General features: G+C 29.4%; 2 protein-coding genes across 4 annotated transcripts; one reads left to right on the top strand and one right to left on the bottom strand.

Annotated features, from left to right (window-relative positions):
- Positions 1-1402: 1402 nt before the first annotated feature.
- Positions 1403-4498, top strand: LOC105761644 (guanylate kinase 2). 3 transcript variants are annotated; one of them, XM_052624488.1, is made up of 11 exons: positions 1403-1730; positions 2075-2109; positions 2247-2354; positions 2486-2562; positions 2708-2837; positions 2918-3280; positions 3446-3567; positions 3652-3787; positions 3876-3921; positions 3999-4110; positions 4188-4498. In XM_052624488.1, the coding sequence occupies exons 2-11, from the start codon at positions 2107-2109 to the stop codon at positions 4309-4311; spliced, it is 1221 nt and encodes a 406-aa protein (XP_052480448.1). In that variant the 5' UTR covers positions 1403-1730; positions 2075-2106; the 3' UTR covers positions 4312-4498. The 3 variants fall into 3 exon arrangements, with proteins under 3 accessions (XP_052480448.1, XP_052480449.1, XP_012434962.1); XM_052624489.1 differs by having other exon boundaries at positions 4041-4110; XM_012579508.2 differs by having other exon boundaries at positions 1404-1730; positions 4005-4110.
- Positions 4499-9840: 5342 nt separating this feature from the next.
- LOC105761642 (galactan beta-1,4-galactosyltransferase GALS1) lies at positions 9841-12679 on the bottom strand. Its single transcript, XM_012579507.2, has 2 exons — positions 11316-12679; positions 9841-10525 (listed from the first exon to the last, which is right to left on the bottom strand). Exons 1-2 carry the CDS (start codon positions 12491-12493, stop codon positions 10168-10170), a joined length of 1536 nt encoding a protein of 511 aa, XP_012434961.1. The 5' UTR covers positions 12494-12679; the 3' UTR covers positions 9841-10167.
- Positions 12680-16771: the final 4092 nt, after the last annotated feature.

Raw genomic sequence — 16771 nt, forward strand, 5'->3', positions numbered from 1 at the left:
AATATATTATTTATGCGGCCCCGGTTTGGTGATATTTGGATTATCAATTTATTATATTTTTATTAATTAATTTTAGACCTAATTTATCCAAATATATATATTTATATTTGTTTCCTAAAAAAACTTTTTAATTTTGATTATATAATTAAAATTTATTACGATTTGATCCTTAATTTTTTCGGAATGAAAAAGTTTCAATATAATAATAGGTAGAAAGATAAATGTCACTTATTGTATAATACATTAAATAATTTTTTTTCGAGATATGATATTTGATCCTTACAAATTTATAATTTAATCTTTTATAAATTTAAGTCATGTATAAACTTGCTCAAACATTTCGTTTTATTGATTGAAAAATAACTAAAAGTTATTTTTAGATTTTATATACATATTTTTGAATAACAAAATAGACTAAACACAAGCTCGATTCAAAGTGAATTGGGTTGATTGAATCAAATGAACGAATATATTTTTACGTGAAATCAAATAATTTTTAAAATTCAATATTTACATTTATTAAAATAACTATATTCCATATTTAATTTCCAATAGTTGTAAAAAAATCAAATATTGTATCAGATAAATTTTATAATACAAATTCAATAATCAATAATTATGATTTTTTTTAAAAGAAGAAGATAATTTGATAAAGTGATATACATAAAAGGAAATCCCATGCTTTGACTTATTTAACCACTTTTATATCGTACTTTCCAATTTGTATAAAGCAAAATCTTTTGACTTTATTTCTTTTCTTTTCTTTTCCGCCACAATTTTATTTATTTATTTCCTTTAAACCAATCTTTACGACGCAAATTATGGGCAATAATTTTAATGAATTTTTGTTTTTATTAAGATTTAAATTATATTTTGTCTCTTTTATTCAGAAAATGAAGCAGTTAGTCAACGTATATTAGATCAAAAATAAATCAATCATTGTTATAAAAAATTTATTTAAAACTTTAGTGACTGAAGGACATTAATAAGTTTTTAACAATCAAAATGGATGAAATTTTTAACAGAAGCACATGTTTGGTCTTGATCTAATATATAGAGCTAACTTGCCCATTTTATTTGTAGAAGGGACAAAATACAATCCGACTCTTAGTATAGAGACTTCCATGGTACTTTGTCCGCACTTGGTATAATATTCACAATAAATAATATAATTTTTAATATTTAAATTTTATTTTTTAAATTTTTAATTATGTAAATTTCAAATACCAAAATAACTTTAGTTGTTAAATTTAAGCACCAAAATCGATAAAAAAATACAAATATTAAAGTTACAAGGACTAAAAATTAAATTAACCCATAATATTTTTATGGAATATATTATTATTTTAGTTTTTAAAAGAAGTGCAAGAAAATTAGAGCCAGCTTATAATTTCTTTTGTGAATTGAATGCGACCAAAAACGAAACCCTCACCATTCACACTTATAAAATTTATACACTTTTTTTTTTTTGAGTTTTTGATGATTTCTTGTACCTTCTTCAACCCCCTTTTCAGCTTTTTCAATTCTAAGTTATGTTCTGATTTAAACAATCCCCAAATTCCCAATACTTTAGCCTGAATTAACAACATTTAAAAAAAAATTCATCAAGTTGAAGCGAAACCCTTTTTTTCTCTCACATTCTTTTTGTTATAATCAACCCTTTTTGCTTCCAGAAATCTACCTAAAACCAATATTTTTTTTTTTTGGATTTTTTTTCTTATCAAAAAAAGGTATGAACTTGTATCTCAGCAATCTGTTTCTTCCTCCCATCATATGAATGTTTTAGGTTTTTCTTAATCATTTTCTGGGTTTCGGGATATGGGGTTGTTTGAAAATTTGACATTAAAAGAAGATACTGAAATTTGTATGTTCATACTTTTTTATGTTCTTCATTGTAATGTTTGGATTAAAATCTGGGTTTTCATTTGGGACTCTCTCTCTCTCTCTCTCTCTCTCTCTCTCTCTCTATATATATATATAATTTTGTTGATTCAATTGAATCCATTTTATATTTATTTCAATCCATTTAGTTTACATTGTTTGATATATTTATCCTTTCATGTTTATTTACCAGGCTGAACATTGTATTGGAGGCATTGGTTCTCCATGGTGAGCATTTACATATACATATACATACATATAACATATACATATATGTATATGTATGTATAAGGTTCATTTAGTTGAACTTAAAAAGGGTTAGCTTTTTTTTTTTTGTGATTTGATTTGATTTTTTTATTTATTAGGGAGAAGCCCCGATGTTTTATGTTGAGAATCTAAAAGATAGAGTTTCAAATGGATTTAATTTAAGATTCAAAGGCTTTGAGACATCCATTGATGTTGGTGACAAGACAGTAAGATACATAATTTAATGCTTAATTTGGTGTTGTTTTGTTGTTTTAATTTGCTTATGCTTATTTTGTCACTATTACCCGTTTGTTAATATGTTTCAATCACCATTTTTTGATTTTGTGTTCTTTGGCAGTTTGTGATTGGTTCCAATAACAATGATTCTATATCATCAATTGAGGTTCAAATTTATGACAAATCCAGAGGGAAATGGTTAGTTTTTGGGTCCGGGTTTTTAGTAACGGTCGCAACATGACATTCGGAACTATTTTTTACGGCTTCTACTGTTTTCGCCATTGATATTTACCGTCGAAATTCAGTGGCTCTAAGTTGTGTTTGTTTCTGGTAATGTTTTCAGGGTGATTCCTACCGTGTTAGGAACGGAACCGAAGCGATATGAAGGCCATTCAGCTATTCTTTTGAATGAAGATAGGATAATGGTTATCACCTGGGGTTCCACCCCAGATGATTGCATTTGGTTTCTTGAGGTTGGTATTTCGAAAGCTTAAGATTGTGCAATGTTTAACTGTGGTCTGAATGTATTTTGATGTGTTTGAAATATTGTTAGGTGGATACCGAGTACGTTAAGCAACAGAAAAAAGCTTTGGGGACTGAAGTCATTGCGTGGAGTAAGGGTGTGAGGGGTGATGCCGAGAAACCAGTTGTTATCAGCGGTCCTTCCGGAGTTGGTAAGGGGACATTAATAAACATGCTTATGAAGGAATTCCCGACCATGTTCGGATTCTCTGTCAGTCATACAACTCGCGCACCGAGGAGTATAGAGAAGAATGGTGTTCATTACCATTTTACCGAGCGAAGTATAATGGAGAAAGATATCAAAGATGGGAAATTCCTCGAGTTTGCTTCCGTTCATGGAAATCTCTATGGAACTAGTATTGAAGCGGTTGAGGCAGTCGCTGACTCGGGAAAGGTAAACGTCATGCCTTTTACGGTTCCATTAATAGTGATTATATGATGCTCTGAGTGCTGCACGTTATTCCGGACTATTGAATCAGTCCCGAACATTGCACTTGATGGTGCGGTATCGTTTTTGGATTTTAAGTTGTTTTTTCATCTTGTCTCGATTTAAATACAGAGGTGCATTCTTGACATCGATGTTCAAGGAGCAAAGTCAGTGAGGGCAAGTTCTCTCGACGCCGTTTTCATCTTTATAAGCCCTCCCTCGATGGCAAAACTTGAGGAGCGGCTCCATTTAAGGTGACTCTGAACTGTCTGTATGATGTTTTATATCATTATACTATTTTCGTAGCTCTGTTATACATAGAATTGTTGTATAAACAGGGGGACCGAAACAGAGGAGCAAATCCAAAAGCGCCTCCGGAATGCCAAGGCAGAAATCGAGCAAGGGAAATCCTTGGGCATCTTCGATCATATATTATGTAATGACCATCTTGAGAAGTGTTACGACAATCTTAAGGTGACTTCTCTTTCGAATTCCCTTTCCGAGTGTATTAGTTCATTCACTAACCTTGATTTCGATCTGGTGAGTTTTGTTTTCATTATAGAAACTCCTCGGATTAGACGGAACTACGCCAACTAACCCTAAACCATGTAAGAAGAGCCATCTTTTGATTACTATATTCTCCATTATAGAGCAAATGGTCTAACAATTTATTCAAAAATCTAAGTTACAGCATCTAAAGGGATCAATCTACCTTCAAAACATGCAGCGTCGAAGATCAATAATAAGATCCTCGTTAAGTCTGAGACTCTGGGATCGGGAAATCCATCAAAGAACTCGTAAGTTTGTATTTTTCTTGTTAAGGTCATGATTTACTCAGATTCTTTACTAAGCATTTATGGTTTTCATTACTCAGGATCGTTCTCGATGTATCCTTGCTTAAAGGTGGAGCTCCCGGTCGGACCAGAGGTCTGAACGTTTTCGCCGTCGATCCAAATCCGTTTTCGGATTGCTTAAATGGGATTCATAAACTAAGCTAACAAACGCCAACACTATTTAGTTCTGACATGATTTTTAAGGCTATCTATTTAAAACTATGATACAAAAGCTCTACTTGTGTTCTAAGATCATTGCATTAGTCGGATATTTCTTTTGCTTGTTTAAGAAAAAAAAAAACAATGTTTTTGTAATTGAATCCGTGGTTGAATTGATCAGTTCACTAATTCATGATTCGATTCATTAGTTTGGTTTGATTAAATAAATTAAAAAAAGAAAAGATTTAACCATCAGTTCAATTGATCTTTTTTAGTTCATTCCATTAGTTCAATCTCTTTCCTTAGATCCGTGTGTTAGTCAATTCTCAATTTAATCAGTGCAACTCGTTGTTTAGTCTGGTTCTAATAACATTAACAAAACATTAATACTAATCGACATAGTCAAAGGGCCGTTTTAGTTCTAATTTTTTATTAAAAGGGAAAAAATTAATTGTTTTGAAAAATTAATAATTTAATATAAGCATTCTTCGTACAAGATTTTTAATTTTACTCTCTCGAAATTTTATAATTTTATCTTAACCCTTCAAATAAAATTTCTAGTTTCGCCTTAGGTATATAATAAGAAATAAATCATCATTTGTACAATAACTCAGAAATTAATACGAATAACACTCAAAATTAATATGAAAAAAAATCTAAAAATCTGAATGACCGTTAATGCAGTTCAGAGACTGTGAACCCACCATATACTATAGCAAGCATAGAATAATCTTAGGCATAAGGAGGATCGTGGAAACTTCCAGCTAAGTAGCCATATTTAACATAGCTGGCAATTGGCATGCTTATAGGCCGCTCTGTGCGACCACTACCGTGATAGTGACTCGTCCATTAGCTTTTTCTGTCGGCACATGTTAGCTTGTTTGTTTTTGGTCTCTTCCTGTTTATTGTGATTATAACATGATTATTAGATGTTATTTTTCTTTTTCAATCTTCTTTTTTGGACAAACAATGTGTTAAACTTGTTGAGGGATCTTGAGAAATTTTTTTTTGAAGTGTTCTACGTTGATGGGTGGATATTGTTCTTGATTAGAGTTTTTTCTATTTTTAGGAGAGCCTCAAGAGCTTAAGATGACGGGAATGTGAACTATAATTTTTTTAGAGAATTAAAAATATAATTTTATCATTTTACTAAAGTAAAATTTTATAGTTTTGAAGGGATTAAACTAAAATTTTTTTGTTTTTGGATGAAGCATAATTGAATTTTAAATTTTAAGAAGGGCTGGATACAATTTTACCATTAAATTAACTTAAAACTTTGCAAATACTCAAGAGATTAAAGGAATAATTTTTTTATTGTCAACCCCCTCTAGCTTTGCTCCTGGGCAATTTGTCAAGTCAGGCCGTGCACAGCATACGATCACTTACTAATAAAATATGAGCATTCATATTTGGTACAGCATATAGGGCACAAACTCAAACCATATCCGGCACAAGTGTTCACGTTTTCTCGTGGCTGTGCGCCACATATAGTTCGTTTCAATAAGACACATTTTATTCTGTTGAACCCGTCACCTCTTTAAATAACTTCGAGCATTTAAACTTTTGTCAAATATGAAAGACAAAATTTTGACTGAAAATAATATTCACCTATTAATAGAGCTTTTCTAAAGGAATCCACCTCCCCTAGGTAAAACTAATCTAAAATTACTTACCCATATAAATATATATATATATTTATATATTATTTTTTTCATATTTATATTATTAAAAATAAAAAAAATGGGATTCACATTTTTTTAAGGTTATAGTTTCACCAAATAATGTGAAACTTTAACGAGGGACCACAAATGAAATAAGACCAGACACAGCAAGTTGATGTTTTGGGAATGGTCCCCCTTTTGCTTTAAATTTCAGCTTTTCTATTAAAAGAGGTCCTATTGCTTAATGGTTCATTTTTGGTTAAATTTTACTTTTAATCCCTGTACTTTAGAAAGTTATGGATTTAGTTCCTGTACTTATTTTGGTCATTTGTTTTGAAGTATAGGGACTACTAACATAATTTAACTTTTTATTTTGTTTCCATTTTTTCATACTGTTTTACATTTCAATGCAATTAAAAAACAATTAAGAGTATTATTTTTTTCACAAGGAGCGAATGAAAATATATGTTTATTAAATGGTTAAATTTTGTTATTAGTCTCGGTATTATGCATAAGTGATGGATTTAGTTATTGTATAAAATTAGTCCTAGACGAATGGTTCAAGCTATGCTACTAAAAAAACAAAAGATTGCTGTTATAAGCATATCATTGTAAGTGTGATATCATGTCAACTTTTTATTTTCACATATACTCACAAAAAATCCTGCTAAATGGATTTAACAATCGTCGTTTTGTATCAAGACTGAATGATCCAATTGGAGAGAATGGATTAAAGATTAGTAGTAGAATTTAGTCAAACAAATTTAATTGCTACATTTGTTCGTGACTGAAATTGGCCAACTTAAAAAGTAAAGGGACCAAAATTGATCAAATTAAAATATAAGAATTAAATCCATAATTTAACCTTATTAATCTGATTTATGGCCTAGTTTCAACCTTGTCTACATATAAAAAGGAGAGCAAATAATAAGTTAAACCGAAATCGATTTAACTGAACTAATTCGATTAATCTGTTCAATTTGGTCGGTTATTCAATAAAATTTTGATTTTAGATATTCAATAATTTTAATAATAAATAACCCTATATTCTAGCCCAGCATCTAACTACTCAACCCAACTTAATATATAAACCCAAACTCAATTTGTCTAAAATTACCCAACCCAAAGTACCCAATATGCAATAAAATATTATAGTTAATATTTAAAATAATAATTAATTAAAAAGTTGAACATAGGGAAAAATTAATATTTTACAATAATTAATCGGTTCAATGTTTAATCAAATTTCTATAATTTTATTAAAATTAAATGTATCATTTTTAAATATTTTATAATAAATTTTTGCAGTATAAAAATCCACTAGACACTTATTTTTAATAAACAAAGCCCAATATCGCCAGGCAATTAAATGGGTTTGTTTATAGAAAACAAGGCTTAAAGCACATTTAACCCTGAAATATACCACATTTTTCACTTTCATCCTTAAAGTATTTATTGACCCACTTCAGTCCCCAATATTATCAGTCCCTAATGTTATCAGATGTTCTCGACTCAATCCTTTTAAAATTAAAAAATAGTTAAAATATTCAGCCAATCATATGCTAACATGTGTCATATTATAATGTCATCATACAAAAAAACTTAAAATCTTTAAAATAAATAAAAAATCATAAAAAATTACAAAATTATTAAAATTATAAAAAAATATAAAATATAATATGTAATCTAAAATCTAAAAACAATATAAAAATAAATTTACTAATTTTTTTAAATTAGAAGTTTTTAATATTTTTAAAATTTTATAAGTCACATTTAAAATAACTTGAATATGAGATTATGAGAGTTTGTTCATGGACCAACTAGCCTATCCAATCCAAATTAGGCTGAGTTAGACGAGTCCTCTTATATCTCGGGTCAAACTGACTTGATCTGGCCCGGTCTGAATTTAATTTACATAATAAAAATATTTTTTAAATTTAAAATTAATTATAAAAAATATAAAATTTAAATAGTAAAATATGTTTTTAAATGAATTAAATCGAAAATAAGCTTAGACTTGAAAATTTTTCGAAATCAAAAATCGACCTAATTCATGTACACCTCGAAAGTATACCACCTTGTATTTCTAGATGAGTATCTTTCTAAATATCTTATGGAACCTTTAGATTTGTTGAAGTAACGTATAATCAAACATGAAAATAATCCCAAAGTTAAATATAGAAAAATATATATATAAAAAAAAGGTTTTAATATTTAATAATATTAATTATGGGATTTAAATAAATATATTTGCATGTGAGAACCTCATTTGACGCGGCGGATACGTGTCCACATGCCTCACGCGGTTCCATCTTTCACAAATCAAAACGGTGACACGTGCGACCCACGCACCCGTTATTTAAAAAAGCCACGTGGTGAAGGACATATGATCTCTGTTCCACAATGACGGCTAAGCGCCGCTAATCTGTCGTGTCGTTAGGTAACAAGCCAAAATGTGGTCCCCACACAACCGACTAGATGGCTCCACGTGGAATGCCCGTAGCAACTTCGTAAAGTTAAGCCGACAGCTCTTATTTTCATACAGAATTAAAATTTTACTTGAATTGTGAGAAAAATATTTATTTTTTTTGAGATAATTAATACATTACCGGTCATGCAGGTATAAAAAAGAGAAAGGGTAAATTTGCACATAAAGTCACTAAACTATTAACAAGTTTATGTTTTAATCATTTCACTTCAAAAAATTACAAAATTGTCATTGAATTATTCAACAGTTTTCATTTAAATCAATTTGACAGTCAGTGTCAAAGACCAAAGAAGATAAGTATTTGAATTTTGATTGGTGCAGGCGGTGCGAACATAAGACACAATATAGAAACAGTTTTGAATTGTTCAACGACTATTTTATAACATTTAAAAGTTGAGTGATCAAAACGTAAACATACTAGTAATTTAGTGTCATTAAAACACTAATATACTAATATCATTTCAATTATATTTAAAATCACTGTAAAAAGTAAGATACAAAGAGGAGAATTAAGGATATGGGGACATTGAAACTAATATTTTTGCCACAGTAAAAATCCATTTTGGATGCTGTAATTTTTAAATAAAATAAAATAAAATATATCTTTTAGTCCTTACAAATGGTAGAATTAAAAGTTAATATGTAGGCACTTTAACCTCAAAAATATAAAAATTGGTGAAATTTTAAATTAATACATCATAAAATTAAACGTTATTTTTATTAAAAATTATAATTCAGTCCCTTAAAAATTCCTGACTTCACCCTTATCAAATACGATTTATTTTAAAAACAACTTTAGAAACCATTTTAAAAATTGAAGTATAATTGAAAAATTAATTTATGAATAAAACCTCTTATTTATAAAATAAAATTTAATGCAAAGCCATGAGCATACCCAAAGGGACAGATAGACTGGGCCTTAACCCCTTTGGCTAAAAAGTATAATAACTTTTTTGATCCCTTTAAAATTAAAATTTTCAATTTACTTCAACATTCATATTAGTACCTGAATTTTTTCACATTATACTTAATTTCTTTGGTCCTAATTGAACACTTAAATTTTATTGTAATGTTCAATTTAGTTTCTAAATTTTTTAGTTCTTAAAAAAAACATTTCAAATAGCTAAATTTAACACCAAAATTAATCTCAAAGATAAAATTAAACTCAGATATGAAATGATATATTTATCGGAACTCGAATTTTCACATTTACAATCATTCTCCACACGATATAACATAATATAATATACATTATCTTCATCTTTACTCAATGTATATAATATATAAAGCTACACTATATTCAATTAGTCCAACTAAAACCAAATAAAATATCAAATGCTATAAATTTATACCACTATAATGAATCCATAAAGCAAAAAAAAAGAAGAAAAAAACATAAAAAATTAAATAAATAAATGTAAAGAAACAAATTTTACAAGTATTCCCACCATAGATATATAGAATCAAAAATAAATTAATAATCATAAAAAGAAAAAAGGCTCCATGGGGAATGATACAAAAGTAAAGTACTTACCTTTACAGCCATACCAAAAGCAATATCAACCCCTCTTTTCCATCACCGTTGGCATCAAAAGACACCATGTTGGGTTCAATGAAGAAGAGTAAAGTTCAAGCAACAAAAAATAGGTACTTGGTTTTAATTTATAGACCCCTGCAATCTGGTTGGCCATTTTAAAGGACGAAGATGGTTCATCAATGTGGTTCAGGTTGGGGTTGTTTTCCGATGGTTTCGAGCTCGAATTGTTTGATGGTGTTGGCTAATTTCTTCATGTTGTCGTCGTAGACATACGGTAACTTGTTGAACCATGTCACTTGTTTGACGGCGGTTGACGGTAGGTATTCTCGGCATAGTTCTTGGTGTTGTGTGATGGTGTTGTGGTAGTGGTAGTAGTGGATTTTTGTCTCGGTTTTGTGTAATGATTTCCCGACTATGTTCTCCGACATGTGCACCCCCGTCGCGAAGGCGTTTTTGGCTTGGATCGCGTATTTCCGGTCGCGACGGATCTTGGTTCTTGATTCTCTGAAGAGTAGTTTTTCAAATCCCCATTGCCTGGTATAAAGCATATGAATGAATAAGATCAAACTAATCACATGTAAAGAATAAATCACCTAATCACATGCAAAGTTTTTAAGGTTAATTCCAATGGACATCCTCGAACTATCACCTAATTTTTAAATTAATTCTAACACTGGTCTCGAACTTCAAAATATCAACATTTGAAGTTAAATGTTAGCTCAAATTTGAAAACTTAAAATTTAAACTGGTACCAAACTTCAAATTACGACCCTTAATTCTAAACGATATTGAAATTGATCTCGAACTTCAAAACATTTTAACCGGGAATTCAAAGTATCGGGTATAGTATCAAAGTTTTTCTACAATCCTAATCATTAACTTAGATGTTAAATATCAACTTAAGTCTAACATGAAGCATATTTAAAACATATGGATCATTCGATAAACACGTAAGTACTTACTATGTATATGAACAACATGAATGTAATGTGTAAAAGGAAAAAAGTCTTAAATGTATACAAGTGTTTACAAATTGATCTGACCCCAAATTTGAAACTATTAGACTGACCAATACTTTGAGAATTAAAGTTTAAGGACTCAATTGAAAAGCTAGACAGTAATTTGAGTATATTTCTAGGAATTAACCCACTTTCTTTTTATAATCTCTGTAACTATGAACCGTGTATGCAAATTCAATCCAATCTGCAAATCAATTTGATTTCTTTTTCAATTAAATGCAAGTAACCCTTTTTAGATCTAATCAATTATATCGAAACCCAGAAATTGAAAACCAAAATCGATTCAAAAATTTAGTAAAATTTACCTCGAATATTCCTGAGATGAACCATTCAAACAGAGCATACTAGACATTGGATTTTGCTGAATCGTGAACTGAGTATAACCAGAGAACTCATTCAACACCGATTCCAATGTATTCCCATGAGGCAAATATATATACTCATCGACATCGAAGAAGAAAGTCCAATTAGCAGCATATCGGTACCGATGCAAACAATCATTCACCACTAAGAACTGGTTATAATAATACCCATCGTATTCAGCTTGGTCTCGTATATCTTGAACCGTAACTCTCCCGGCTTTAACCCAAGGCTCTAGCACCGCCATGACTTCCGGTGAAACCCCACCGGCGTCGTGAAAGACGAAATGGGAACTTGGTCCGAAGAACCAAGCATGGTAAGCCATCCATTCACGGATCCTATCGGCACTGAGATTACCGTACAAAGATGAACCACAGTATAAATACTCGTATTGATACGGTGGGTTGAATTTTGATTCGTTGTAAGATCCAGGGGATTCTTCTAACGCCATGAATTTCTCGTATTTTCTTTGGGATTCACCGTAATAAGCGTTCACCATTAACTTTCCGCCATTGTTGTCTTGGTTGGGGTTGAAAGGGAAAGTACAATTGACCACCACGACGGTGTAGACACGGCCGTAGCCCCAATCGGGGAGCATTTTATAAGCTTTAGCTCTGTAAGATGAACCGTTGTTAGAGATCCATTCACATTTGAACCATGGCTTGCCGTAAACATGGATTGGCTTGGAAGCTAATCCCACCACCGCGAACGTCGTCGGTCCGCCTCTGTAAGCACCCATCTGTACAAACAAAGCCGCCGCGTTCCCGTACGACTCGAAAACCCGCTTGTTTGGGTCCTTGGGTTTAGGTCGTGTCGCCGTGTTGTACTTCTTTGCTACCGGATTCGCCTTGTATGGCATTGAGACATTGGTGGAGATCAAACTGGCGGTGACGGATGCGGCGGAAGCGCTGACGGAAACGGAGGTTATCGGAACGGAGCAAGGACGGGTGGTGGAGAGGAGGTTTTGGTAGTAAGGAGGTAAGTTCCATAAGAACATAACTAAAGTAAGTGCCAGCAATGTGGTCACTAATGTTTTGGTTTCAAAGCAAATGAATAGCTTCCCCAAAGTGGTGGTGCCTGCGGCGGCGGAAGGGACGGAGGAGGGCGCCGCTTCCTTCCTCATTTTGGGTGTCGGCTACGGCGGTAATGGGCGATTGTTCTGGCCTTGTGGGTGTTAAATTCTTGGATTGTTCGGCGAATTAAAATGGAAAAGCAAGGGTCAAGTGAAGATAATGCCGACACAGTTTTTCATATAATTTTTTCTTCTAAGAATCATAGCTCTTAACTAATCAAATACTATCTATAAGCACTAGATCTCTCTCTCTATATATATTATATTATGCATGAGATTGTTAGGTCTTAGATCTCATTTTATTTATCATTAATTTTCCCATTTTTATTATGTCTTTTCCATTTCACTTGGAAGATAAGAAAAATATTATACACCTAATTTATTTTGTTTTGAATGTTTTTACCATGTACAAATAGGGGTAAATTCAAAAGTAAATTATAAATATTTAGGGATCAAAATGAAATTTTATTTCTGTGTTAACTTGTATTTTTATCGTTTATAAAAACCCTAAAATAATTTTATCCGTTTTGAGGGTCAACTCTCTTCTAGCTTGAGTAAAATTATAAATGGTTAGAGTTTGTGACCGAATCCTTGTTAAAAAGTATTATTTTTGTGCTGAATTTTTTAAATAAACCCTTTTATTTAAATTTTTAATTCAATTGTTTACTATTAAATATGTTTACTTTGTAATTGATTATTTAAAAATAATTTAATTGTTGGTATTGTTAGCCTTTTTTAGTTAAAATTTGATAATGATTATTTGCTTCCAGGGCAAAACTAAAAAATTGTACTAAGGGACCGAAATTAAAATGTAAAATGAGGGTCAAAACATAACTTTTATCATTTTATTAATTACAATTTTATACATTTTAAGGGTTTAAAAGAAATTTTACCAATTCAATGAGCCTCCTTGTACCTTTGGTGCTGCCTATATGCTTGTGAAGTTGTATAATTGTATGGGTTTCTTTATGGTAATTTTGACATAAAATACTCACACAATAAACTATTGTACTAAACTTTTTAATCAGAAAATATAGAGATTAAATCTCTAATTTTACACAAACATAAGGACTAAAATTAATAAAGATTTCCTAGATATTATTATAAATTGTATAAATTAGTCTAATTAAATTTCGAAATCCAATTACTATTTTTATTAATAAATTTAAATTAAATCTACAAACCTAAAAGCAACAATATTACAAAACAAATAAAGTTTTCAAATTCATCAACATTTTATTTTTAATTTTTTTAGTTGATATCTTCATGTCTGTTTTATGATTCATGTTCGGGGTTCATAGCTGTCTCTTCTAACAACATCATTTGGTCGTCTCTTGAAAATACAATATATCTTACCATTATATTTAATCACTTGCGAGTAAATTTTTAATTTTAAATTTATTTACAGTGAATGCTAACAAATTAATTGGGCATGGGTTGATATATAGCTGTTGACAAATAGGGAAAAATAAATAATATTTGTTGGCATGTGGATGTATAGACAATTCATTTCCCAATCAACATCTGCTGGCGCTTGCTTTTTTTTCGAACGGAATATTATTTCTATGTATGTTTTCATATTGCATAAAATAAGGTATACAATATGAAAACTAATATAAAATTATATTGCTTAAAATACGTCGACGGTTCACATACACTTTGAGATTTTTTGAGTCAAACTTTTGTCTTCACCAATCATAGTACTACGCATTTTCAAAATGTGGGTCTCAATTTTGAGAAAATTTAGATGAAAATATTTAAGTAAACAAAAAATTAGGTATTTCTAAACTCCATTCGATTTAGACTTGTTGATGGTTCGGCTCGAAGATTCACTTGAAAAGTAAGAGAATTCGGACAGAAAATAGGCTCGAGAAATAGATTTGGGTAAAAAAAAGCCGTTTAGAATACGAATCGAGCCTCAGGTAAGAGTTTTCTGCCCTAGGCCTGGCCCTAATTTGTAAAAAGAAAAAAAATATGTTATTTTCCTGCTGTTTTGCTACTATTTTAGAGGTATTTGCTTGTTAAGTTACACATATGTTAGTGTTATTTAAGTATAAATATTTTTTTAAAATTTATTTTGAATTTGTTGGGAAATATTTATTTTAATGCTTTTAGTATTTTTGATGTATTATAAATTTTAAAAAATTATGTAAAAAATTTTAACATGGGTGGGCCGAGTCTAGATTTTAGCATTTTTATCTAGATCGGGTTTGAATAAAAATTTAGATCTATTTTTCAAGTTGGACTCGAACTTATCAAACGAGCCTAAAATTTTATCAAAGTCCGACTCATAAACAAATCTAATTCAATCTTTAAACACTTCTAAAAGTAAATTATTATGAATTTAGTTAAGTAAATTTTAATGAAAATACCTCGAAATGGCTAAATTTAAAAAATTATAAATTAACAACAAACTTTAATAAACATAACTATAAAACATTACAATATTATATTAAAGGAAAAATAAAACATTACAAAACATATTGTAAATTTTCATATCTTTGTAATTACATCATCCGGTACATGGCACACATTTATAAGCTTTTTTTTCATTTTATAAAATAATTAATTTTAATTATCATCCTAGGTTTAAATTTTAGATTTAATTATTATATTTTAGTTTTATTCACCATTTTTATATTTTTATAATGTTATTAATTAGTTAATGGTTAATTAGTTACTTTTTCAATTAAAATATTATGTGGTTATGTATAATTTAAAACTAATTTTATAAATCCAAAAAATAGAGTAATTAAAAATTTAAAAATAAAATCAAGAGGACTGAATTCTAATTGTAAAAAGTGTAGAGACTTAGAGTCATTGTTGTTTGAATCAAACCAGGTCGGTTGGTCAGACCGAGAATTGATTGGGGTCTTGGCTTGGAGAGAACAGGGGCAAAGTATGAAAATTTTTTTGTATGGTTGAAATTAAGTTGTACATTTTTACGATTGTAAAAATGTAATTTTATCATTTTAATAGTCTATATCTTTATTAATATTAAATGATTAAATCAAAATTTTATCATTTTTTGGAGGTCAAAATACAATTTTATCATTACTAATTTAAAATTTTATTAATTATAAAAGAACAAAACATAAACTTTCCGTTTTAGGGAGCAGGAGAGCGGCGCCCAACCAACCCCTCTAGCTCCACCATTGGGAGAGAGGTATCAAACCGGTTGACTCGCGAAATGGTACAAACCGAATGAAGTAGACTAAAAACAAATATATGATTTTTTGGTTTATTTAACAGAACCGTACGAACTAATGGTTTGATACGTTTAACCATCGGTTCGATTCAAAACACCTTACTTAGAGCATATTTTATTTGAAAATATATATATTAAATTTTTATACAAAGTAAATATGGATTGCTAGTTAATAAAATTTTAATAATTTAACTAATTTTAAATTTTAAAAATCAAAATAATATTAAAGCCAGTGGGGCAAAGGTAAATTTATATTATGCCTTATGTTTTTAAGATATTTATTAATGATTATGAAGGTTAGGGATTATTGCTTGCTTACTCCATGTAGATAATTAATCTTTTAATTAAAATTTGTTTTATTACATAATTAATAATTAATAATTTATAAATAAAATAAAAGTTTGTGCAAGTGTCATAATTGAACATCAAAGGGACCATGTGCATGCCAAGACAGAATAAAATTATAACAAATCATTGCTACTTTTTCTTTTCTTTTCTAATTTTGATTTAATTTTATTATCTTAAAATAATCATTCAAAATTAATATTTACTAAAATTTTCTACTTATAAGATTTTTTCATTTTAGGTATATATAAATAGATATATTGTTATTTTTATAAGAAAAAAGGAAAAAAACTAATTTATTAATTAATAAACATGGTAGAACTTGAAATATTAATTTTTTGTCTAATATAATACAGACAAAAATTATATGTAATATTTAGTATTTAATTCGGTTTTATATATTGGGACTTCTCTTTATATATTACGCATAATTATATTGTTAATAATTTAATAGAAAGATTAAGCTTTCTTGAAGAATAAATAAGTCGAAGCTTTACTTGGGAGTGGGTAAAGAGTAAAAAGTAAAGATAAATAAAACAACTTTTATGATTCTTTAATACCATAATCTTTTATTTTTTTATTTTAATTCTTTTTGTATAATGCATTTATTAAATATTAAATTAAATTAAAATAATTAATTAATATAATCGATACTATAATGAATAAAAATTAAATAATTACTTTATTTAATTTTTTAATTGATATCTTTACCGTTAAACCAATTTAATTATATTTATTTTCAATATTTGCCATTGATTTGATTTGAGAAAGGGGTG

Source organism: Gossypium raimondii, chromosome 11, assembly GCF_025698545.1.
Source record: "Gossypium raimondii isolate GPD5lz chromosome 11, ASM2569854v1, whole genome shotgun sequence".
NCBI lineage: Eukaryota > Viridiplantae > Streptophyta > Magnoliopsida > Malvales > Malvaceae > Gossypium > Gossypium raimondii.

Excerpts from the sequence above, each read along its gene's own strand:
- LOC105761644 (XM_052624488.1), top strand. Across the intron at positions 2,355-2,485 it reads TTGATGTTGGTGACAAGACA|TTTGTGATTGGTTCCAATAA; the intron begins GTAAGATACATA and ends GTTCTTTGGCAG. Across the intron at positions 4,111-4,187 it reads GGAAATCCATCAAAGAACTC|GATCGTTCTCGATGTATCCT; the intron begins GTAAGTTTGTAT and ends TTCATTACTCAG.
- LOC105761642 (XM_012579507.2), bottom strand. The coding sequence starts at position 12,493 with ATGAGGAAGGAAGCGGCGCCCTCCTCCGTCCCTTCCGCCGCCGCAGGC. Across the intron at positions 10,526-11,315 it reads TCATCTCAGGAATATTCGAG|GCAATGGGGATTTGAAAAAC; the intron begins GTAAATTTTACT and ends GCTTTATACCAG.